Below are 25446 nucleotides of genomic sequence, written 5' to 3' on the forward strand. Positions count from 1 at the left end.
AGAAACAAAGCACCTCTGAAGTTATTTGAATTCTAGGCACCAAGCAATCCCTGGGGTTTTTCTAGTTGTTTATGGGACTGGCCACTTTGAAGGCGCAATGGGGATTTCAATTTCTGATGGAAGTGCCAGTGCCACTCATGGTCAGGTGATGTGGTTCAGGGGAAGAGCTTGGCAGATGGATCAGGGACATGCTCTAAGATGCCAGTGATGAGGAAGACATTGATACTAGCCAGCTCACTGCCTCTCTTTGTCATCTGTAGCTACCCATGTGTCCTGTTCTAAGAGACTGGTTTTTCTGTGTGGCAATTCTTTCTTTCATGGACTCTGGAAACAAAGACTCTTCCAAAGGTGGGCACACTGCACAAGGGTCTTTTGAAGAAAAGTTTCTCAAGGATTTGGGGCCTATAAAAGCCATTCTCCTCTGTCCCACCCACCCCTTCCTCTCTGCCCTAAGCCAGTGTAAGTGAAAAGAGCAGGCAGTCTGACCTCACTCTCTTCATGTGCCACATCCTGTTTTCAGATTAATGAGCTCATTTGCTGGAAATTTACCAAGGGAAATAGTTTAATTTTGGAAAGTACCAAAAACTTATCTGTAGTCATTCAGCTTCATTTGGGGGGCTCTTGAAATGGAGGGACATCACCGGAGGACCTCTGAACGCCCAGGGAGCAGCAAGGCAACAGAAATTGAAAGCCGAGCCCAGTGAGGCTGAACCTGACTCAGAAAGGAAACAAAATCTTTTGGAGGCCACTCATGTCTACCCAGTTGAATTTTTTTTTTTTTTTTCTAAAAATAACTTTAAAAAGAGAAATAGTTCATCTGGCCAAAGCCTCATATCTGGTGGTCTGACCATGGAGCCATGACTGAGGAACAAGAAAATGAACACAGGGAAGTGGGCAGCGTTTGAGCCTCCGCCCTCTACCTTCTTGTCCATGTATTAATATGTTTGGCTTGTTCTAAGAGGCGTGGAAAGGCTTTGAGTCTCCAGTTTTGCCCCAATCCCTTAGCAATCCGATCCTTGACATTGAAGCTGTCTGCCTAACCTAGTAGCTTTTGTGGCTCCTGCAGCCAGGGGGATTCTAGATAGTCACAGATTTGCAAGCCATTCTGCGTTGGAGATGATGAGATGATGGGGCACAAGGGATGTGCACCCTAGAATTTGCCTCTAAGCATCCAACCACCTCCTGGCCTGCACTGTTTCCCAGAGTAGAGATTTATAATCCATTCTAAGCAGAATGAATGGAACACGTAAGTGAATCCAGCCGGCTAAAGGCAGCCATTTGGGCAGGCTCCTGTTTGTCAACAGCCCTTAAAATGTGGAGCCCAGAATGGTTATCACTCCCTCAACCCCAGTCAGCCCTTCGGTGCCTTCTTCTCATTGCCAGCAGCACGCTTTGTCTCTGTCATACAGCTTGTGTTCAGTAAAAACAATTAGTGAACAGCTTTTCTGTTAGCATCATTTTAATCTGCTCTGATAACTTCTGATTCCTGAACCAGGAAATTTAATTAAACAGATGATTACAAGCTGTCAGCAACCTATCAGATTAGAAGACCAAATGGTACTGGGTTCTTCAATCCAAATTCAGTATCGCCCTTTGGTACATTACACAGAACTGATATCAACAACAAAACAAAGAAATAAAACATGATCTTATAAAAATGATAGCATAACACGAGTACTTTTTGCTATGATCTGATGATTAAAAATGTCCCAAATTTCCTTCTGTTAATCTCCATCTTGGTTCTTATCACACTTGTAATAACTAGCCTTTTTTAAAACGTGCCTGTTTACAGGTTTTTTTTCTTTCTACCACAGAATTATGAATACATGAAATTGTAGGAATATATGAAAATGTGTATAGGAATACATGAAATCAGATGAATTAAAACCATGAAAGTAAAGCTGTATCTGATTTCATTCTTGTTTCCCCTGGCTTAGCATGATGCTAGGTACATAGGAGACATCACTAAATAGTTATTCAATAAATGACTAATATGCAAGATGCTATTAATACAAATTTTTACTTATGGTAACAATAGTTAATGATGATTTCCCCACCATCAGGAAACATTTATTAAGTATCTTCAACCTGGCCTTTTCCTGTGTGTTGTGAAGTTAGAAATAGCATTCTAGCAAAAATTTGGAAAGAAATATGGGGTTGTTTGTTGAAGGGAGTTTCTATGTCCAGTGATTTTCTCTATCCCAAGAGATTTCCAGATTTTAAGAAAAGAAACAAAGAACCTCTGAAGTTATTTGAATTGTAGGCACCAAGCAGTCCCTGGGGTTTTACTAATTGGTTATGCACTTTGAAGGCGCAATGGGGATTTCAGTTTCTGATGGAAGTGCCAATGACACTCATGGTCAGGTAATGTGGATCAGGGGAAGAGCTTGGCAGATGGACCCTTTGATAGGGACATGCTCTAAGATGCCAATGATAAGGAAGACATTGATACTAGCCAGCCTACTGCCTTTCTTTGCCATCTCTGGCTACCTATGCGTCCTGTTCTAAGAGACTGGTTTTGCTGTGTGACAATTCCTTCTTTCATGGACTCTGGAAACAAAGACACTCCCAAAGGTGGACATGCTGCCCCAGGGCCTTTTTCTGGGCTACGGAATTATTGCTCTTTCTTCACACTCACCTTTGGGAGGCTTGGGTTCCCTGGCCACTGGCTAGTACAGCACAATAACGCGGTGTTCGAACTCAACAGCTGTTAACATCTGGCTGAGGAAGGGTACAGTGTGGAGGTTCCCATCTCACTCTATCTTGAGGACTCAGCCAGAGAGAGAAAAATCAAGGAGTGAGGAAAGCTGTTACTCAGAAATCAGAAGATTTGCTCTGATGTTGGAGGACTGTGGGGGAAAGTTCCTCCCATCCTTGAACCTTATTTTTCTTTCCTGCAAAGTGGGAGAATGACTTCAGGCGAATCCTTCAGCATGACCCATTTAATTCTTTAAACTTTAATCATTCAAGCCCTGGTCCTGGGGAAGGGGCACATTCTCCCACCTGTCGAGGGGCTGTTCTCCCCACCTGTACTTGGGGTGGCACCAGGAACCCCTATAATGGATGCTGGAAGCTTCCACTAGAGGCATGGTCTTTTTGGACTCCAAACATTTTTTGTGTGTGTGTGTTTTTTTTTTAAGGGAAGCTATGTGAAAAACCTCCTCTGATGGATTTCTTTCAGAGCTCAAGCCAGGAGAATTCCCAGCACAAGCCAAGGCTTGGGAGCAAGAATATGTAGCAGGAGCAAGAGGCTAAGAACTAGGGTGCAGCCCTCACTCTCTCAAAGAATGCACAAGCTGGGGGTCGGGAGGGTTGTGAAAGTGGAGTTGATGTTTGCTCATCTCTTCTGACCTCCTTGTCTTACAAAAGGGGAAATAGGGGCCCAGAGAGAGAAATGAACTTGCACAGTCAGTCCAAGGCCCAGAAGCCTCTTCCTCTGTGTTCTGGTGCCCTATTGTGTTAAGACATCTTAGTAATAACTCTGTCCTTTTATTCCTGCATTCGTTTCTCCTTGGATATGTCTCCACAAGACTGAGTTTCCTGAGGGCCAAGAAGCAGGGCACAGACATCTCTGTAGGCTCCTTTGTGCCTAGCCTGCATCTTGTACACAGTGGGGGCCCAGTAATGATATATTAAGAGGGACTTCTTTGCTGTCATAAGAGGATTCAGGGATACTAGGAATTATTAACCCTACCTTTCACATCTGTGGGTTACCCAGATGTATTTAACAAATATGTCTTTAGCTTCTACCATTAGCCCTTTTGCAATTTTTTTTTTTGAGATAGAGTCTCACTCCTTTGTCCAGGCTGGAGTGCAGTGTTGTGATCATGGCTCACTGTAGCCTCCACCTCCTGGGCTCAAGTGATCCTCCCACCACACTCTCCCAAGCAACTGGGACTATAGGCATGCACCACCACGCCTGGTTAATTAAAAAATTTATTTTTTTATTTTTTTATTTTTTATTTTTTTATTTAAGAAACAGGGCCTCACTATGTTACCCAGGCTGGTCTCAAACTCCTGGGCTTTAGCGATCCTCCTGCTTTGGCCTCGCAAAGTGCTGGGATTATAGGCATGAGCCTATAATCTGTTTGTAAATTTTAAAAAGAATTCTAACATATATATATAGCAACACTTTCTGGAGATCATTGTCTTAATCATTTCAGATCTGTACTTGTAACATTTTAAAATGCAAAATCAAATAGATAAGAAAAGCCATTCTGTCTAACTGCCATCCTTGGTTACTATCTTCTATAACCAGTGACCAGCTGCACAGCCAGAGAGTTGCGGGTAGGGCCCACAGCTGTGATTGCTGAAACTGGAACTGCTTGGGGAGCCCTGGGGCCCTGGCACCAGCTCCCGCTCAGTCCTGCTTCTCCTTTCACAAGGAACATGTCTACACACCAGCTCTCCTGAGCAGTCTTGGAACCCCTCCAAGGACAGCCCTGGACACTGGCCAAGGGGAAGGGTGCCCCTGGGAAGGACGTATCTATCAGGAAGCAGAGACTGTGGCAGGCAGGCACACACATGCACATGCTCGCAGGATGGCTGGCTTATCCAAGATTTCAAAAGAAGTTGGAAATCTGGATTTTTATGTGAAACGACTTGATTTTTAGAACACCCTATAAGCCAAAAAATAAACCCAAACCAAATGAGCATCCCTGTGAATTGTGTCTGTGGGCCACTATTTGTGACCTCTGGTAGAGCCTGGCACTCCATAAACACAACAAAAGCGGATGTGTGAACGTGCCCACATGTAACTCACCCGGGCTGTTCACATTGTTTATCCAGATGTGGACCCTGCACACACATAATAGAGCACTTAATTGGACATTGACACATACATAGTATCTCCTGGGATGTGGTTTTAATATTTGCACTTTCCAGCTAAGGAGACTGAATGTCAGAAAGATCTCTAAGATCATGTCAAAATCTAGGCTGCCTGACCACAAAGCCAGTGTTCTGAACCGCTACACAAACCACCACCCAGATGCTTGCACTCTGAATTAAAATTGCCTGTTACTTTGCATCCTTCTCTAAACTAAGATTTATGAATTTAGAGACTGTGTTTCATTTGCTGGTGCATCCCATCACCTGGCACTATGCCCAGTGGAGCACAGAAGGTGCTCAATACGTACTGGTGGGATTGTACCCACAGGCTCATACAAACATGTACAGACAGGGCACATGTAAACCCACATAGCCCCACCATGCTGAAGAACGTGCACACCGACGTTCCCACATGCACACTGCCCACCTCCATCTCCCACCCGCCAGGACATTGGACCCTAAGCTGGGGCAGCCCAAGTTTCCCCTGCCAGCCCCCTGCCAGCCTTGCCCAAAGCCTTCAGAAATAGTTTCCTGGAAATCTCAAGGCGGCTGTGGTGTTCTTTTTCCTAACTCAGGAGACAACTCAGCAGTTTTGTTTTTCAAAGTCTGGGACTCATAAACCTGGAATCCTTTCTTCATTTTTTCCACTAGAATTTTCCTTGGCCTGTTGCCTTCCCCCAGGGCCTTGGCTAGGAGGTTACACTCGGAGCGCCCTCTGCCGGGCACTGTCCTCCCAACCTTGTGGGCAGTTGCAGATGGGACCTGCCCCAGGCTGCTTTACAGATGGGAACCTAAGTCAGATGGTGGTAGTGGGGAGAGGTTAGAGGATACTGGCCCACTGCAAGTGTGTGCCAGTGTTATTACTAGTAAGGGGTCTTTTGTGATTTTTTTTACATTTTTGAAAATAAAAGAATAAATAGCTTCGAGAGCTCAGATGAAGGCCCTCTGCTCTCCCAAGGGCCTCTGTGTGGGGCAGATAACAGAGGTTTGGGAAAATCACCTCATTCAACTTTATTCTTGGGTCTCCATCACATTTAATAAGTGAGGGAATGGAGACACAGAGATTTTGGGGGAAGAGGTGCGAGGAATATTTATTGAATGGCTGCTATGTGCAAGGTATACTTACAAATCTCTATCATTTCATCTTGGCAAGTAAACCTGTAGGGTAGTTGATTTTGTTTCCATTTTACAGATTAAAACATAGAGGCTCAGTGAGGTCTCTCAAGGTCAGAAAGGGAAGGGGAAGAGCTAGGATTTGAATCCAAATCTTCTTTTTCTTGGCTTCATAGCCTCCTGGATTTTTTCCATTTGGCTGCAGGTCTGAGTTCAGTGGGGCCCAGGGTGGAGCCTTTATGGCTAGACTCATCAGAGGCCAGGGTTCCTTGGCCCTGCTGCCCAGAAAGGCAAGCCTTTGTCCTTGTACGCTACCAGAGAGTAATCTTTGGGGGACACAGTCTTTGCGGGACACAGGGGAATGGGTCAAGCAGCCCCACCAGGACTCAGAGCTGGGAATAGGCTCCTGGGACTGGCAGCTGTGCCAAGGCCCCTTAACTAACAGTAAAAAAACAGGATCAAATGCCTTTATCAACCAAACACATGAGAGGCTCCAAAGGGCAGGGTTTTTTTCTGGGAAAGAAAGCAGGTCCTGAAAGGTTTTCGTTTTGTTTTTCTTTTTAATGGGACCCTACATTTCACCAAGAGTTAGTCACTACCCTCCCTAATCCATCCTCCATCCTGCAGCGCTGTCCAGAAACTTTCAAAATGTCTCAGTTCCTGCAGGGAAAAAATCCAAACCCTTTATCTCATTCGTTTTTGGTCTGGCTTGGCCTTATCTTCCACTTGTCGCATACAAGCAAACTGCTTAAGGGTCTCTGTCTGCGCCTCCCTTGAGTCCCACTGCTGGGTGTTTGCTCACATTACTTCTCCTCTCAGAAATAACTTCATTTCAGTGTATCCAAACCTTAGTCATTCTTCCAGATCCAGCTCAGAGGCCATCTTCTCCATGGAGCCTTCTCCACTGCATGCAGCATAAATGATCCTGCCTTGTACTTGTCTTATGGGCACATGTTGTAGTTCCCCTAATAGACTGAATCCCTTAAGAAACAGCGTTGGATTCATCTTTGATTCTCCTATATGGGTATGAGTGTGTGTGTGTGTGTGTGTGTGTGTGTGTGTGTGTGTATGCACGCACATAGTAATGTCAATGGTAGTTTGAGAAGGGGAAACATGGTGAACTTTGTCTCATGATAGCATATACCAGCCACCCAAGAAATCTTAACAATGAGATATGGGCACCATTTTAGACAAACAAGACAAAGGAGAGGTGGCTCTCCTCAGATCAGCCTCAATTCCTAAAGTTGGTGTGGGCAAAGAATGCTGTTCCCATGGACTAGAAGCAGGCCATGCACAAGAAAGCTGATGTGAAAGGCCTCTTAGTTTTGTTCAGTGGGGAAGGTTGACAAACTGAACGCATTGCTGGATTCCTAGGGCGGCAGAAGGAGTGAACGATGGGATACAGGACGGTGCAATGAACGTGGAATGGTGAAAGGTCTTTAGAGACTGGGGGAGTGGCCGAGCACAGTGGCTCACGCCTGTAATCCTAGCACTTTGGGAGGCCAAGACGGGTGGATCACCTGAGGTCAGGAGTTCAAGACCAGCCTGGCCAACATGGTGAAACCCCATCTCTACTAAAAATACAAAAATTATCCTGGCATGGTGGCGCACGCCTGTAATCCCAGCTACTCAGGAGGCTGAGGCATAAGAATCGCTTGAACTCGGGAGGTGAAGGTTGCAGTGAGCTGAGATCGCGCCATTGCACTCTAGCCTGGGTGACAGAGAAAGACTTCATCTCAAAAAAAAGAGAGAGAGATTTGGGGGAGTGTCTAAAAAGCCCACGGACATGCCCATGAAAGAGTCCGAGTCCGCTTTAAAGCCCTTGAAAGCCATCTTATGGTAGTACTGGTCAAGTAAGCTCTTCTGCTCCCCTTTCTTCTACCTTTCCTCCCTACCAATCCCTCTTGCGCTGAAGAGGTCGGAAGTCACAGCTTGCACAGCAATGTGAATATACTCAACACTACTGAACTGTACATTTGGGAGTAGTTAAGATGGTAAATTTTATGTTATGCATTTTTAATTTATTACAATCTTAAAGAAAGAAGCAGCCACACTAAGCAGCCTTAGTAAGCTGAGAAGGAAAGTCCAGGGAAAGAAGCAGCTGCCCGTGACACTATTCCCAGCTATAGGGGTCCCACCTGCAGCAAGCCCTGGTTGGGAGAGAAGATTGTATTTTAAATCAAGTTGGGAATTTTGTATGGGACTGAACATCCCTTCCCTTTGAATAAATCTTTATAGGAAGCTGGAAGGCAAAATAAAGTTGACTTATGAGTATGCACAGTGAATCTTATTTACTTAATTTAGCAATTATATTTGCTTTTGTAAAATGGGATCTCTTCTTCCATTATATTTTTCTAATTGGTGTTGTTTGCCTCTATCACATCTTCCAAAGCAGCTAAAAGCCTGGGCTCACCACAGATAAAGGCACTTAACCATTACCTGAAAGATCAGCTGTGCTTCAGGCTTTAAACCCTTAACTGCTCGGTATTCTCATGTTCACAGGTTGAGGGACTCAGTATCAATGTGCCTTTGTTGCAAGTTCTTGTACGACAGTAAAATTATGGTTCTGATGTTCTATTAATTGTCATAGACTTTAATTTATACCTACCAAGTGTCAGGTCTTGTGCTTAGGATACAGAGAGGAACAAGATACAGCCCCTGTCTGCCAGGAGCTCACAGTGGGATGGAAAGCCATGATAAGAAATCAGTGAGAAGGCTGTGGGTGGCAGGAGCTCCAGCACAGGTGTGTTTCCAGAGAAGGACTGACAGGAGCTTGTCCTGAGTGTATCCTTGATGCTGGCACTATGTCTGGCCCATGATAAGCTTCCTGCCCCAGGCCATGTGCTTCCAGGAAGTTATCCTTGCTTAATTCTATGTCTACACCGATTGCTTCTTTACTCTATCATCTCGGCACTTTGCAATTCAGCCTTGTGTTCATTTACCCTGATGCTGCAAATATAGGGAACACGCATAATGCGCAGGATACTGACATGCTGTGTATCTCAGGGCACTCAGAAGAGCTGAAGCTATGATTTGAGCCTATAAAGTTTGACATCTGCTTCCCATTCATAGGCAGTTATTACAAAGCGGCAATCACTGCCTTTGTGATGATCATAAGCATTTTTCAGGTTCCTACCTAGTCTGTAAAATGATTCTTTTTAGAGGCTGCATAATATCTCATGGAATATGCATTCTGTCATTTGCATATAATTATGAGTAATAATTACAATTTCCCCCTTTTGAACTATTAGTTTATATGTCAGATTTTTTATATCACACAAAGTACTTCAATAAATTACAGTGTATTGCTTTATATACCATAATTCTAGATTCATAGTAATTCTAGGCTAATTCCTACTTGATATCTCCACAAAGATGTCTAAAAGGCTTCTTAAACATAACAAAGCCCTGACAGAAATCCTTCTCCTCTTCTGTATTAGCTTGTGAGCGCTGGGTAACAAAGTGCCACAAACTGGGTGGCTTGAAACAACAGAGATGTATTCTCACACGGGGCTGGAGGTTAGAAGTCTGAAAGCAAAGTTTCGGCAGGGTTGGTTCCTTCTGGCCGGCTCTGAGGGCGGACCCGTCCCGTGCCTCTCTCCTGGCTTCAGGTGACAGCAGTGGTTCTTTGCCTTCCTTGGTTTGTACATGCATCACTCCAATTTCTACCTCTGTCTGCATGCGACCGTCCTCTCCCAGCGTCTGCATCTTCACGTGAGGTTTTCTTTGCATATCTCTGTGTCTACATTTCCCTCTTCTCATAAGGACAGCTGTCATTTTAGATTAAGAGCCACCCTATTCCAGTGTGACTTCATCTTACCTTAGCTAATTACACATGCAACAAACTTATTTCCAAATCAGGTCCTACTCTGAGGTACTGTAGATTTGAATTTCAACATATCTTTTTGAGTGACACAGTGTTCAACCCATAACATCTTCTTTCCTTGTTTTCCTAAATGTGTACCTTCTCCTGTCTTCCCCAGCTGTGTAAATGGCATCTGCAGCAGTGCAAGCCAGGAATCCATGAGTAATCCTTGACTCCTCTTCATTCATCACCCCACCCTGATTCCTTCAGCAAATCCTCTCAGCACCACTTCCAAAACTATCCTGAATTCATTCCTGTCTCTTCATCTCCATTTCTTCCTTTCTAGTTGAAGCTACTGTTACCCATCACATGACAATGGCACCAGCTCCTCACTGGTCTCCCCTGACTCTGTTCTCATCTACAACCTGGTCTCATGCCCTTTTGCTTAATACTCTCAACTGCATAGAATCCAAACATCTCACCAGTTCTTACAAAATCCCAGTGATCTGGCCCCTCTCACTTCTCTGACCTCATTGTCCATCACTTGCTTTCTTCGATCCAGCCACGTCAGCCTTCTTGCTGTTCCCTGGACGCCTGGGTCTTTACATACACCAGCCTGGACCTTCATGTGGTTGTTCCTTCTTGTCAAGAAAATCTCAGCTTAAATCTCACCTTATTTAGTGATATTTGATAGACCTTCCCTAACCATCCAATCTAGAGCAGCCACTGAGTCATTCTATATCATAGAACTTTTAAAAAATTCTCTGCAGAGGCCAGGCACGATGGCTCACACCTGTAATCCCATCACTTTGGGAAGCCGAGGCGGGCGGATCACTTGAGGTTGAGAGTTTGAGACCAGCCTGGGCAACATGGTGAAACCCCGTCTCTACTAAAAGAAGAAAAATTAGCTGGGCATGGTGGTGCACACCTGCAGTCCCAGCTACTCAGGTGGCCGAGGCAGGAGAATTACTTGAACCTGGGAGGTGGAGATCGCAGTAAGCCAAGATCACACCACTGCACTCCAGCCTGGGCAACAGAGTGAGACTCTATCTCAAAAAAAAAAAAAAAATTCCTCTGCAGAGCATTTAGTAAATATACTATTTTCCCTCTTTAAGTAGGTATTTATTGTCTTTTTCCTCAATTATAACATAATCTCCAGGAGAGCAGGGACTTTGTTTATCTTGATTACACCATCTAGAACTGTGCCTGGCATGCAGGAGGCACTCAATAGATATTTATTAAATGAATAATTAATCTTCCACAGATCTTTGTGTACCAACTATTTTTTTTTTTCCTTTTGGGAATTTATATAAATCATTCAACAGGAGAAGGATTACTGGATCAAGAAATAGAAACATATTTTGGCTCCTGAAATGCACTGTCGAATTGCTTTGCAGACAGGTAAGATCAGTTTTCATTTGTTGGGCAACCTTTCAAATCCCAAGTGCCAAGACAGTGATTTCTGGTATGTGGGAGAGGGGGGAAGGGAAGGGAGAAAGGAAGGAGGGAGGTGGGGGAGAGTAGGCATAGGCCGAATCAGAGCTGCTGTCCCTGGTGGGTCAATGGAACTAGAAGCAGCAGCAGCAGTAATAAACCAAGCAGGCCCACCCTCCACAGCATCTCAAAGGCCCACGCAGGGCAGGAAAGATCTGTTGTATGAACTTGGGTCTGGCCACAGGAGCCAGAGTGAGCAGAAAAGCTGACAGGTGCACCTGCTCTTCGGCTTGCTGTTGAAATCCTGAAGGCTGGGTCGGGGGCCAATGAGCAAGTGGGAGTGAGGACACAAAGTGAGGCTTGGATCTGGTACTGAAGGCTCCTTTGCAGAGGCTATTTCTGGGTTGCAGCTACTCTGCTTAGGACATGGGATCTGGAACATTAAGTTACACAAGGACCTCTGTCCATAAACCTCCAGGAACACAGAGGCCTCTTCACGTAGTTCTGCTGCTGCAGGCCCATTCAGCAGCACGCTGGCCCTGTATTCCTTTGCTTCCTGCTCGGCCACTAGAGCAATGGCATAATTTTTAAAAAGTGAAATAATATGAATAACATTTGCCAGGAACATTACAAAAAAGGTGAAGTTAAAAAAAAGAATCCCTAAGAACAAATACATAGAAGCTGAGAATAAATTAATCAGACTAAGGTACCAGTTGAGTAACCCTTATCCAAAATGCTTGGAACCAGAAGTGTTTCAGATTTCAGATTTTTTTCAGATTTTGGAATATTTGCATATACACATAATAAGATATCTTGGGGATGGGAGCCATATCTAAATACAAAATTCATTTATGTTTAATATATACCTTATACACATCCCTGAAAGGTAATTTTATACAACATTTTAAACAATGTTTTACATGAAACAAAGTTTGTGTTAAGTACTTATGTGTGGAATTTTCCATTTGTGGTGTCATGTTGGTACTCAAAAAGTTTCAAATTTTGAAGCATTTCAGATTTTGGATTTTCAGATTTGGGATGCTCAACCCGTAATTATAAAATGATGGTAATTAGAAGAAAAAAAAGAAAAATTATTAAAACCGTACAAAAGTTAACAGGATGACCCATCCCAGACCTATAGAATAAGAACCTGTACTTTCACAAGCTCTTAAACAACACTTCTGAAACTTTAACATGCCTATAATTTTCCTGGATATGTTTCTTTTTTTTTTTTGAGATGGAGTCTCACTCTGTCACCCAGGCTGGAGTGCAGAGGCGCAATCTCGGCTCACTGCAAGCTTCGCCTCCCGGGTTCATGCCATTCTCCTGCCTCAGCCTCCCGAGTAGCTGGGACTATAGGCGCCCGCCACCACGCCTGGCTATTTTTTTGTATTTTTAGTAGAGACGGGGTTTCACCGAGTTAGCCAGGATGGACTCGATCTCCTGACCTCGTGATCCACCTGCCTCGGCCTCCCAAAGTGCTGGGAATACAGGCGTGAGCCACCGCGCCGGGCCTGGATATCTTACTAAAATGTAGATCTCCGAGCTCTGCTCCCAAGATTTTCTGTTTCAGTAGGTCTGGGGTGGGGTCTGGGAATTTGCATTTCTAACAAACTCGCAGGCAGCCAGGGACCACACTTTGCATGGCATTGCTCTAAGGCTGACAGTCCTGAGGACCAAAAGAGGAAGGCAAATGGGAAAATTCGAGGCACTGGAGGAGGTTGTTTTTTAAGATAGTGGACTTTTCCCAATTTTTAAAAAAGCACACCAGGCAGTCTCTATGGTATCTTAGCACAAAGATGCTCTTGGTTTTTAATGCTATGTTTATATTTGTGCAAGATTCTACATTTTAAAATTTCTCTCATTTGTTTGATCTTATTTCATCCTTGCAACAAATCTGTAAATTGGGTTGGGGGAAATTCTTTCATTATTTTTAAAAGGTAGAACTGAGGCCTAGAGAGTTAAGACAGCTGGAAATCGCACTCCAGCTTACTGCCACAGATTGTGGGCTCCTGAGTTGGCACCAAGGTGTTTTTCCTAATCATTATAACCCATTAGGGCTGATAATGTTACTTCTGCTTTCTAGATGGGCAAATTGAGACTTGATGAGGTTCAGGAACTCTCCCAAGGCCACAAGTCAGGGCAGCTCCTCTGTTTCATGGTTCAATGTCTTACTTCTTCACTGTATCACTTCCCCAGAGTAACTCTTCCTTTCTCTCTCTGTCTGTCAGTCACCCACACACAGCATAGCCAAACCAATGAGCCATTTTAATTTCGACACCCAGCATTTATTTAATGAACAGACCACAGTTTGGCCTTTTGCCTTTAGAGGTGAAAGGAAGAGGCAAGAAGAGGATGAATGACAACCACCCTTGCCCCAAGGCCCCAACAGACTCAGGAAACCTTTCTGCCTTCTCCTCCAACTCTAAGCATATCTCCTTTCCCTTCCTCTTCCTCTGCCCTCAGAGAATTACAGTCTAGTCCTGGCTCTAATTTCCTAAAGGTTCTTTATTTGGAAAATATATTATTAAGCCAAACGATCCTTTCCTTAACTCCAATTTCTCTTGTCTCATTCAGTTTCAACCCCCCTCCCACCGATCACCCTCCCAACACCAACACACACACATACACACACACCCCTCCAGCCTAACAACGACAACAACAAAACCCTCTGATTGCTCCCAACTCATCTGTTAGACATGTTAGCCCTGGCCCTCACCGCCAGGCTCAGGTCTCTGCTCGCCCCTGCAGGCAATGTTTCTATTAGGCCCTGAGGAGACACCAGGCTGCATATAGGAAGGCAGAGGAGCCTGGTGCTGTGGGTTCTAGCCCCAGCTCTGTTGTGGAACCCTCTTGGTGAGTCCTGGCTCCTCCCTGGGCCTGCTTCCTGGTCTGTGAAATGGGGAGGCATTGATGAGATGATCTCTAGAGGATCTTTAAACGTCAATATTTTATGAATCTAAGTAGGATGTCCACAGGTAAAAAATTATTGAATTTACCACCTCTAGTGTGCCAGAGAGGTATTATTACTCAGCCACAAGTTACTTGTATTGTGCCAGGCACTGTGCTAATCATTTTATGTGCATTATCTGTATTATCTCATTTGAGCCTTGCAGAAATCTCTGACTTGGGTATTATTAGTACTTCTGTTTTTCAGACGTGAAAACTTCACCTTTTTATTAAAGCAGTCAAGTAGATGTTTTCTTGACTATTAAAAGTCTCTTAGCGCTGAAGGGACATTGAGCCCCCTACCTTGAATTGCCCAGAAACATCCCTGGAAGGTGGAAGCTAGACTCTGCTCAGATGGCCCCAGCAATAAGGAACTTGGACCTGACTCTACTTTTGAATGGCTATGGCTATAAGAAAATGCTTCTTCACAGGGAGCCAAAACTGGTGTCTCTGTAACTCCTGCTCATCTCAGTGGTGGGAAGAATGCAGTGTTCAGAGGCCTCACTTGGGCTTCTGTCCCAGCCCTTCCATTTATCAGCACCATAATCCTAGACAAGCTGCTCCTCTGGACCTCCATGTTCACAGGCAAAAATGAAGGAATTGGATGAGATGAGCTCTAGGTCCTTTCTGGTGTGGGCATTTTAGATTTGTATAATTCATGACTGTGCATGTAACATATACATATCTGACTATAATGATGGAAACTGAGAAGGAGTGGACTTTTGGTGGCGGGGGGCATCTATCAGGTATGCAGCTGTGAGCATGGTGTGTGTATGTGCATGTTTCTGGGACAGGGGTCTGTGAAAGAGAAGAGTGGCCCTGGACAACTGACGTGAGGCCTTGGTGTCCCTGGGAGCCAGTCTGGTGCTCAGAGCCAGGCTGGGATGTTCTCTGTATCTGATGTCATAGCACATCAACATCAGACAAAATGGATCAATACTAAAAACGACTACTCTATAATCATGTTTGAGCAGGATATAAAAACAAGAACATTGTCCAAACCACAAAAATGATCACACACACTCTTTCCCTGGCTAAAGTGAGTAAGTGCTGCTACTTTTCCTCCCAGCTAGAAAAGAAATAAGACACTGGGTCATAGGATTGCCCCTGCTTCCTGAAAGCATCCAATTCAGAGTAAAGTTCCACTTCTTTGAGGCTTCTCCCAAATACTCTATCACAAGTACAAATCCTATAATAAGGCTTTTCTAATGCACTCTCACCGAGAAGCCTTATGGTCCCCATGGTGTGTGTTCTCCCTTGTTGCAAAGACTCAATAAACTGAACCTTGTTCAGTTCCAGGTATTCCTGGTTGTCTTGATTGGAGAGAATTGATAAGTCTATAGCTTTCACTAGATTCTGAAAAAGATGTGAATGTGGCTGGAGAAAATCCCACAACCCATGCTGATCAGTTCCACTTTAAATTCATGACTAGAAACTTCAAGTGGACCCTTAATACGAAGAAGCAAATATATTACAAGTCCTTAGTTGGTTCAGCCTCCCTCTCTTTTAGGTAACTATCTCACCCTTCTTTCCTCCCGTCACACCTCCAATTGCTCCTCCCTATCCTCCATCTCAGGTGATGATCTTGCATCCTACTTCTCTGAGAAAGGGACTTCCACAGACTCTCACCACATCTACCCCTTGCCAGCATCTGCTGCATGTGCTCAGCTTCTCTGCCTACAACCATGGGTCATGGATCAGGGATCGGTATGCTGCTGCCCAAGGGCTAAATCCAGCCTGCCTAGTCCATACCCATTCTTTTCTGCATTATCTATGGCTGCATTTGTGCTACAATGAGAGAGTTGAGCAGTTGCAATAGAGACTTATGAGAATTATGGCCCACAAAGCCTAAAATATTTACAGATATTTTAATGCATGGCTCTTTACAGAAGTTTGCTGACCCCTGGCATAGGTGAGCTAGTCATGTTCTTATTTAAAGCCAAGTCCTCCACTTGTGCTCCAGATCCTATCCACTCTTACCTCTTCAAGGACATTACTCTAGTAATTCTCCTTTCTCTCTCCTGCATTGTCAATTATCTACTCTTTACTGAGTCATTCCCTTTAGAACACAAATGTGTTATTTCTTCCATCTTAAACTTTCCTTCACTCTACTCCCCTCAATCCATTTCTTTGCTCCTTGAATGAGTTGTCCTTACTCCCTGTCTCCAAATCCTCTCCGCCATCTACTCTTAAACTCACTCTATTCAGGCTATTCTTCCCACTACTCCACCCAACCTGCCCTGTCAAAGTCACCAATGCTAAACCCAATAGCCAAGTCTTTATCTTACTTCTCTCTGAAGCATTTGATATGGTTCAACACTCTTCCTCCCAGAACCTCTTTCTTTTGTTTGGCTTGAGGGGACCTCATCTCTTGTTTTTTCTCCTAATTCAATGGATCCTCTATCTCTTTTCTCTAATAACTTCATCTTGGAATGCTCAAAAGGTCTATCCTTGGTCTTCTTTTTTCCCCTCCTCTGTCTGTATTCACATCCTTAGTGATCTTAACTAGTCTAATGGTTTTAGTATGCTGATGATTCTCAGATTTATATTTTTCAGCCCAGAGCTCTCTCCTGAACTCCAGAACTATATGACCAATTGCCGTCCAGACTCCTTCACTTGGATGTTTAATAGATTTCTTCTAAAACTCAACACATCCAAAACTGAACAGATTCCTAACTCCCCACAAGCTGCTCCATCTGCAGCCTTCCTAATCTTAGGCAACTCCATCTTTCCAGTTCCTCAGGCCAAAAATCTTGGCATCATCCTTGACTCCTCTCTTTCTCTCACACTTATTTCCACTCTATCAGGGAATTCAGTTAAACCTACAATATTAGTCCCTTCAATTAAGCCTACTGTATTAGTCCCTTTTGTATTGCTATAAAGGAATACCTGAGGCTGCATAATTTATAAAGAAAAGAGATTTATTTGGCGCACAGTTCTGCAGGCTGTACGAGAAGCATGGTGCCAGCATCTGCTTCTGGTGAGGCCTCAGGAAGCTTACGATCATGGTGGAAGGGAAAAAAGAGCCTAAGTGGCACATGGTGAGAGAGGAAGCAACCAGCTAGAAGGAGGTGCCAGTCTCTTTATAACAATCAGATCTCATGGTAACTAACAGAGTAAGAACTCTCATTACCATGGGGAGGGCACCAAGCCATTCACAAGGGATCCACTCCCATGGCCCAAACATCTTCCACCCCGCCTCACTTCCAACATTGGGGATCACATTTCAACATGAGATTTCGGGGGACAAATATCCAGACTGTAGATTTACTTTTAAAGTATATCCAGAATTCAACCACTTTTCAATACCTCCACTGCTACCACTCTGGTCTGAGGCACCATCATCCCTCACCTAGTTTATTACAGTAGCCTCCTATCCGTTCTCTTTACCCTTGCCTTATTTTCAACACAGCAGTTGCAGTAGTCCTTTAAAAAGGCAAGACAGACCATGTCACTCTTCTTTTCAAAGCCTTGCAATGGCTCCTGTTTCTTTCCAAGTAAAGCCAAAGCCTCTTCCATTGGCTTCACAATCTGCACCTGCCACCCCTGCTTCCTTGCTTTTCCTGTGACACACCAGCATGCTCCTGCCTTAGGCCGGACACCATGTACCAAGAGTGCCAGGAACACTCTCCCCTTGGCTAGCTATGTGGTTCACTCTTTCACATCCTTCAAGTCTTTGCTCAAATTTCACCTTCTCATTGAAGCCCAACCTGACCTGGCCACCCTCCCCTGACCATTACTAGTCTCCTTTAGTCTGCTTTTTCTTTTTCCCATTGCTGTTATCACTTTCTGAGATCCAAGACTAATTGCTTAATTATTCTCTTTATTTTTTATTACATATCTCTCCCAGTTGGAATCTATGTTCCACAACGGCAGGGATCTTGGTACCAAGCACCTAGAATTGGGCCTACCCTACAGTCACCAATCAATACATGTTTGTTGGGTGTTGCTGAATATATTAGCATCATAGGGTCTGGAAAGACAGACTGAATATGACTTTGGTCCAGAATTTCTCACTAAGAAATATGGAGCGAGGCTGCTTGCCTCAACCTTGGCTCACAGACCTCCACGTATTTTCTTAAGACAGAGTATCTTTCCCAGCACCATTTATTAAATACGGAATCCTTTCCCCATTGCTTGTTTTTGTCAGGTTTGTCAAAGATCACATAGTTGTAGATATGCCGTGTTATTTCTGAGGGCTCTGTTCTGTTCCATTGATCTATATCTCTGTTTTGGTACCAGTACCGCATATGTAGAAAGCTGAAACTGGATCCCTTCTTTACACCTTATACAAAAATTAATTCAAGATGGATTAAAGACTTACATGTTAGATCTAAAACCATAAAAACCCTAGAAGAAAACCTAGGCAACACCATTCAGGACATAGGCATGGGCAAGGACTTCATGTCTAAAACACCAAAAGCAATGGCAACAAAAGCCAACATTGACAAATGGAATCTAATTAAATTAAGAGCTTCTGCACAGCAAAAGAAACTACCATCAGAGTGAACAGGAAACCTAAAAAATGGGAGAAAATTTTCACACCTACTCATCTGACAAAGGGCTAATATCCAGAATCTACAAAGAACTCAAACAAATTTACAAGAAAAAAACAAACAACCCCATCAAAAAGTGGGCAAAGGACATGAACAGACACTTCTCAAAAGAAGACATTTATGCAGCCAAAAAACACATGAAGAAATGCTCATCATCACTGGCCATCAGAGAAATGCAAATCAAAACCACAATGAGATACCATCTCACACCAGTTAGAATGGCGATCATTAAAAAGTCAGGAAACAACAGGTGTTGGAGAGGATGTGGAGAAATAGGAACACTTTTACACAGTTGGTGGGACTGTAAACTAGTTCAACCATTGTGGAAGTCAGTGTGGCAATTCCTCAGGGATCTAGAACTAGAAATACCATTTGACCCAGCCATCCCATTACTGGGTATATACCCAAAGGACTATAAATCATGCTGCTATAAAGACACATGCACATGTATGTTTATTGCGGCACTATTCACAATAGCAAAGACTTGGAACCAACCCAGATGTCCAACAACGATAGACAGGATTAAGAAAATGTGGCACATATACACCATGGAATACTATGCAGCCATAAAAAATGATGAGTTCATGTCCTTTGTAGGGACATGGATGAAACTGGAAATCATTATTCTCAGTAAACTATCGCAAGGACAAAAAACCAAACACCGCATGTTCTCACTCATAGGTGGGAATTGAACAATGAGAACACATGGACACAGGAAGGGGAACATCACACTCTGGGGACTGTTGTGGGGTGGGGGGAGGGGGGAGGGATAGCATTAGGAGATATACCTAATGCTAAATGAGTTAATGGGTGCAGCACACCAACATGGCACATGTATACATATGTAACAAACCTGCACGTTGTGCACAGGTACCCTAAAACTTAGAGTATAATAATAATAATAATAAAAGAGTATATTAAATGTCCATCATTTGCATGCCAACTGCGTGATTTTTGCCCTAAGAATAATCTTACTTTATTTACTCAATACTTTTTCTTAAATAGACTTACTTCTTAGGAAATAAATTTATTTTGGAAGAAAATATTATATCATGGCTTTCATGTGCTAATTACTTTTTAAAAATACATGTTAAAATAAACATATAGCCACTAAAGTGAACAATGTGCATCGTATCACCTAAGAACATCTTGCTTACCCTTGGGGAAACCTACCTTAAGCGTTCCCCCTTAACCAGAAAGGCCCTCCTGCACCTCCCACCTACCCAAATCCCACTGTCCTTCTCCAGGAAGCCTTGGCAGCTCTTCCAGCTTACTTCTATGCGCTCTCTCCATACTTACAGACAAAATATGTAAGCCCAGGCTGGGCATAGTGGCTCACGCCTGTAATCCCAGCACTTTGGGAGGCCAAGGGAGGTAGATTACCTGAGGTCAGGCGTTTGAGACCAGCCTGACCAACATGGCGAAAACCCATCTGTACTAAATACAAAAAATTAGCTGGGTGTGGTGGCACATGTCTGTAATCCCAGCTACTTGGAAGGCTGAGGCAGGAGAATCGCTTGAACCCGGGAGTCAGAGGTTGCAGTGAGCCGAGATGGCGCCATTGCACTCCAGCCTGGGCAACAAGAGCAAAACTCTGTCTCAAAAAAAAAAAAAAAAAAAAAAGAGAAAGAAAGAATGAAATACGTAAGCCCAATATTTGGATGCTTATATGCCATTTGGCTTTTTCTGTTTCACATCATAAGATTATAGAACATCTTCTTAGCTATAGATAAAAGAGACACTAGAGTGTCCAATTCCCTTATTTTATAGGCTATCAAAGAGATTAAGAGGCTTCTCCCAAATCACTGCCAATTAGGGCCAAAGCCAAGACTAGAACTTGGGTCTTCTGATTCTCTACACTGTAGGGGAATCCACAAACACTTATTGAGTCCTTATGATGTGCCCGACATTGTGCCAACTACAGGAGATACTGGCGAATAGAACAGGCTCAGACCTTACCTATATGGAGCTTTCAGTGTGGTCACACTAAACTAATAATTCAATCTGATTAAGTAAATCATTGCAAGAGCACAAGTGCCTTGGAGGAGAAGTGCAGGGTTGGGTAATGGGACCAGCCTGGTTTGGAGGGTCACAAAAGCCTCACTGAGAAAGTATGTTCAAATGCATAGGAGGTAGCTGAAGAGGAGCTGGCAGATATTTTAAATGGTGCCAGGCTAATTCACAAAAGCTTCTTTGATATTTGACAGCTGCATTGTGGGTTAATTAGGCCACTGTGGCCTGCCCTATTTGCCAAAGTGCTCAGGGAAAAGGCAGTCAGACTCCTGTGCCTTCAAAGCAGCATCAGTGGTTCCCTCCTCCCAGCAAGGAAGTGACAGGAGACACCGAGAGGCCTGCTCTGGAGAAGGTCTCCTCACCCCTCGCTGACAGGGAGTGTGGGCATCTTGAACATGACACATTGGTTGTTTTTGCCAAGGGAGTGCCTGCAGTGTGAGCTTTGACATTAGAGAAAAATAAGTCCTTAGTCCCTGGAAGTGGAAAATCTTAGTGTTATTTACAAAGGCACACTACAAGGCCTTGTGTAGTTTCACCTAACTAGTAAAAAGCAGACTCTTCAAAAGGAGATGCATTCCAGTCTCTGTTAATTACCGTTACATCCAGAGGTCATCTTCATGTTTCCTGTGATAGTTCAGTGGGGCTGGTTAACCTGTGTCTAAGAAACTTCTACGATATCCTGCCTTACTGTTAGAAAATTCAACCCAACAAGCAATATGTAGTGATGTGGAACAGAGATGTATTTAGACTGAGATAGAGTCTTGGGGTTTGATTTCCAATTCTTTTCCTTACTAGGATGGGAAAACTGCTTTACTTCTCTGAACCTCAATTTCCTTTTTTTTTCTTTTTTAGTTTTTGAGACGGAGTCTCACTCTGTCACCCAGGCTGGAATGCAGTGGCATGATCTCGGCTTACTGCAACGTCCAGCTCCTGGGTTCAAGTGATCCTCCTGCCTCAGCCTATTGAGTACCTGGGATTATAGGCTTGCTAAATTAGCCTGGCTAATTTTTATATTTTTAGTAGAGATGGGGTTTCACTATGTTGGCCAGGCTGGTCTCGAACTCCTGACCTCAAGTGATCTGCCCGCCTTGGCCTCCCAAAGTGCTGGGATTATAGGCTTGAGCCACCACGCCAGGCCTAAATCTCAATTTTCTTATCTGTAAGATGGGGATGATAATGATAATAATAATAATTTCTGAATCTTGGGAGAGTCTTGAGACATTAAATGAGAATATATGCGAGAGCTTTTTAATATGATCTGAAGTGCTGCAAAATGTCACTTAAAAATTAACTTCTGTTATGAATCCTCTTTTATAAAGCTCAAACTGAGGCTCAGAGAGAGACCTTGTTAGGGCTGGAAAAAGGTCTCCTGATCTGCCACTCAGTTTCTTTTCACCAGGTTGCTGCACTGGGGCCTGTCTTTTAGTAAAGCAATTGTTAGCGAGAGCAAGTTCCTGGGGGAAATGAACATGTGCCAGGAGGGAGGGAAAGAGAGTAGAGGGTCTCTGTTCAGGGGTATGGAGAGGGCAATGGACAGGGAGGGGGCAGAGAAAAACTCACCTACCTTCTTAGTGTGCTGAGGGCTCTGAGGCTAAGCCTGCTCAAGGTTAAGGTTCTCTACTGCTGACTTTCTCCATCTCTCCATTTGCCTGTCTTTGTGTGGTTGAAGCTGATCTAGCATAAAATAACAGGCTTTTTAGCACAGTTTGAAAGCAAACTCAGGCTTTAATGATCAGTTTCCTGTTCCTTGGTATTTTCTTTCAAGCAAAGGCCATGTTTTTGTAATACTCCCTTTCAATGGACTGTTCTTTTGGCCCCAGCAAACATTCCTGAGTGGTAGGTTTGAGGAGGTGTTCCAATTTATTGTTTCTGGTGTCCAATAACCTTGGAGGAGTATCTGTCTTCATGCCCTCCAAGGCCATGTTATTTCAGAAAGTTACAGCGTTTAAAATCATTCTCTAATAAAAGCAAGTGCCACTAATTCTAAGTAAAGTGAGCTTTACAAATAAGACCAGCTGTGAATGTTTAAAAAAGAAGAAGAAAAAAACCAAAAAACGAACTTCAACAACAGGAGTCTATAAGTGCAAACTGTATGCAGCTGAACTTCAGGAATTTTAGCATCCATTTAAAAAGATATCTTCAGCAAATTCATCTAAATTAGCTAAAAATGCTTGACACGATGAACATGTTGTGTCTCTAGGCCAGTATTCAATCCAGGTCAAGGAATCTAAAGGGTAGATGTACCTACCAAGAAACAAAGTGTTTGTGAGGTGGCCACAATACAGAAAAGCTGAATTTGATTTTTTTTTTTTTTTTTTTTTTTTTTTGAGACGGGGTCTCGCTCAGTCACCCAGGCTGGAGTGCATGGAGTGCAGTGGTGTGATCTCGGCTCACTGCAAGCTCCGCCTCCTGGGTTCACGCCATTCTCCTGCCTCAGCCTCCCAAGTAGCTGGGACTACAGGTGCCTGCCACCACGCCCGGCTTTTTTTCTGTATTTTTAATAGAGACGGGGTTTCACTGTGTTAGCCAGGATGGTCTCAATCTCCTGACCTCGTGATATGCCCGTCATGGCCTCCCACAGTGCTGGGATTACAGGCGTGAGCCACCACGCCCGGCCTGATTTCTTTTATAAGAGCCCAGCTGTGGTCAGGTCCCCAGGGGTCAGGCTGTCCGCCAAACTCTTCTGTACCGGCCTCTCCTGGGGTGGGTTCACAAACCCTTAAGGAATCGTGAAGTTGCCTGGGGCTCCCATATTAAAGGCAGAAATGACATCTATTTCAATGACTAGTTTCTAAAAGCAGATAATACAATGCATATTTACACATTTTCCTCTTTACAAACAACAGTCTGAGAACTATCAAGGGAGCTGGTGTGGTGGTTAGGGGAGGTCCGGTGAGTATTTTCAGATTCATCATCAGGTCTAGACACTCAGATGGTTAATCAGGCAGCTAAGTCTTCAGCTGCCATGATGGTTTTAAATCATGCTCTGTTTGACACTCATATTATTTCATTTATGTTCAAAATGGCTTGTTGGTTAAGAGCAGGGCCATAAGAAACACGTAGCGTATTTAAGAATAAATTATACTCAGTTTTGGAGGGAAGATCAGCGACTGAAAACTACTGGTGACTTACCTGAAACTGAAATTGTATTTTATCTGGAGGGCTTCTTTACCCATAATTAGGTACTGTCTTCCTTTTACCAGCTCAGCGTTAGTACAGGTTACCTTTCTAATGAAGGTGATCTCAGAGTCTTTCTCAGCAACAGCTTCCCCTGAGAGACATGCAAGTCAAGTAAGGTTATAACATTCATGTTTTAATGTCACAATTATAAACTCTCAAGTTTTCTGGTTCCTCGTGGCTACCGAGAGGTTCATGGCTAGTAGACAGCAGTGATATCCGTGTGGTTAAGGCTTCAGTCTCTGGAGCCAGACTGTCTGGGTTAAACTCTAAGCATGCTGCTTCCTGGCTATGTGACTCTGGGAAAATGATTTATGTTATCTGTATAAGGCCTTAGATCCTCATCTTAAGACTGGGCATGATAATAAAACCTACCTTGTAGAACCATTGTGAGATTAAATGGGTTAATATGTAAAAAGTGCCTGGAACATAGTAGGAACTATGTAAGTACTTATTATTACTCTTATAGAACCAGAATTAAAAGAACCTCTCTATAGTTGAACAATATTAATCTCCACATTATATAGTAAAATATAAAATTATTTGGTAGTTGGCAACTGTCAACTTTGTAGAAAAGTACAAAATGTGAAAGACTTGGAAAATTTCAAAGATAATAATTTTGGGATTCCCAAAGAACTCACAAGTAGCCAGTTCCCCTACCTGGAATGCATTCCTCCCCATGTTGGCCTCTTGAATTTCATTTATCTTAAAAGTCTCCTTCAATTCTCACAGTATCCAGTAAAATATTCCTGGATGCTCTTTGTTTTAAATATCTTTCGGTCTCCTCCTTACCTCTTTTACACTTGAATTTCTATCACAATGTTTTGTCCCACATCTGTCCTTCTAGCTAGACTAGAAACTTCTTAAGGCATGGACTGTGTCCGATTTATCACTATATATACAGGACTGATATTTAACTATTAAGCTCTGGCAGAGTCATCTTAATTGTTAAGTCCTGAAAAACTTCTGAACCAATTGGCAAATAGCGTATAATAGAAATTGTGTAAATGATAAGCTTTCATTAGTAATATAAATTTCAGTGTACACTCATTAGTTCAAGCTGATTTCTTAGGCTGCCCTGATGGTGTAGATTCCTATTACGTCAATATCTGAGCAACATTACCATATTATCTGCCATTTCAGCCCCTGTCATAGTAAGCAGTGTGGCTGTGTGGGGCCTTATTATTTTTTAAACTTCTCATCATGGAAAATTTAAAGTATATTCAGAAGAGAGAACAGGCAACTACCCTGGGCTTCAACAATAACTAAACTTTTATTCTTCTGTATCCTTACCTATTTTAAGCACTCTGTACTTTGGAGAAATACCAATTTATCATTATCCTCAAACTACAGTTTGTCCTTGATTCTAAATGGTTTATGGTCACTGTGCCACAATTCTTCTGTAAGTAGTGTGTGGTATTTTTATATTTATAAAAATTCAAAATTTATAAGTGTTAAAAATGAACCCAGAATGAGATGAAGTATGCCAATGTTTCTTAACATTTCCTTTTAAATATCATAAAATGCATCTTTGGATCTATGGGAGAACAAAAAAGAAATGATACTAATAAA

At 43.2% G+C, this 25446-nt stretch overlaps 2 protein-coding genes across 3 annotated transcripts in view; both read right to left on the minus strand.

Annotated features, from left to right (window-relative positions):
• The window catches only part of PHF19 (PHD finger protein 19), a 104755-nt gene extending 82451 nt beyond the window's left edge, over positions 1–22304 (minus strand). Inside the window, exon 1 of the mRNA XM_058445937.1 lies at positions 22262–22304. The gene's annotated coding sequence lies outside the window, so the exon portion shown is untranslated. The remainder of the gene's footprint in view (positions 1–22261) is intronic.
• Positions 22305–22476: 172 nt separating this feature from the next.
• The window catches only part of C5 (complement C5), a 124935-nt gene continuing 121965 nt past the window's right edge, over positions 22477–25446 (minus strand). For both annotated transcript variants that reach the window (XM_032165008.2, XM_032165009.2), the window contains exons 40-41: positions 23830–23968; positions 22477–22941 (exon numbers count right to left, since the gene is read on the minus strand). In XM_032165008.2, the coding sequence (XP_032020899.1) occupies positions 22812–22941; positions 23830–23968 (269 nt within the window). In that variant the 3' untranslated portion in view covers positions 22477–22811. The remainder of the gene's footprint in view (positions 22942–23829; positions 23969–25446) is intronic.

Source organism: Hylobates moloch, unplaced genomic scaffold (genome assembly GCF_009828535.3).
Source record: "Hylobates moloch isolate HMO894 unplaced genomic scaffold, HMol_V3 SCAFFOLD_10, whole genome shotgun sequence".
Lineage (NCBI taxonomy): Eukaryota > Metazoa > Chordata > Mammalia > Primates > Hylobatidae > Hylobates > Hylobates moloch.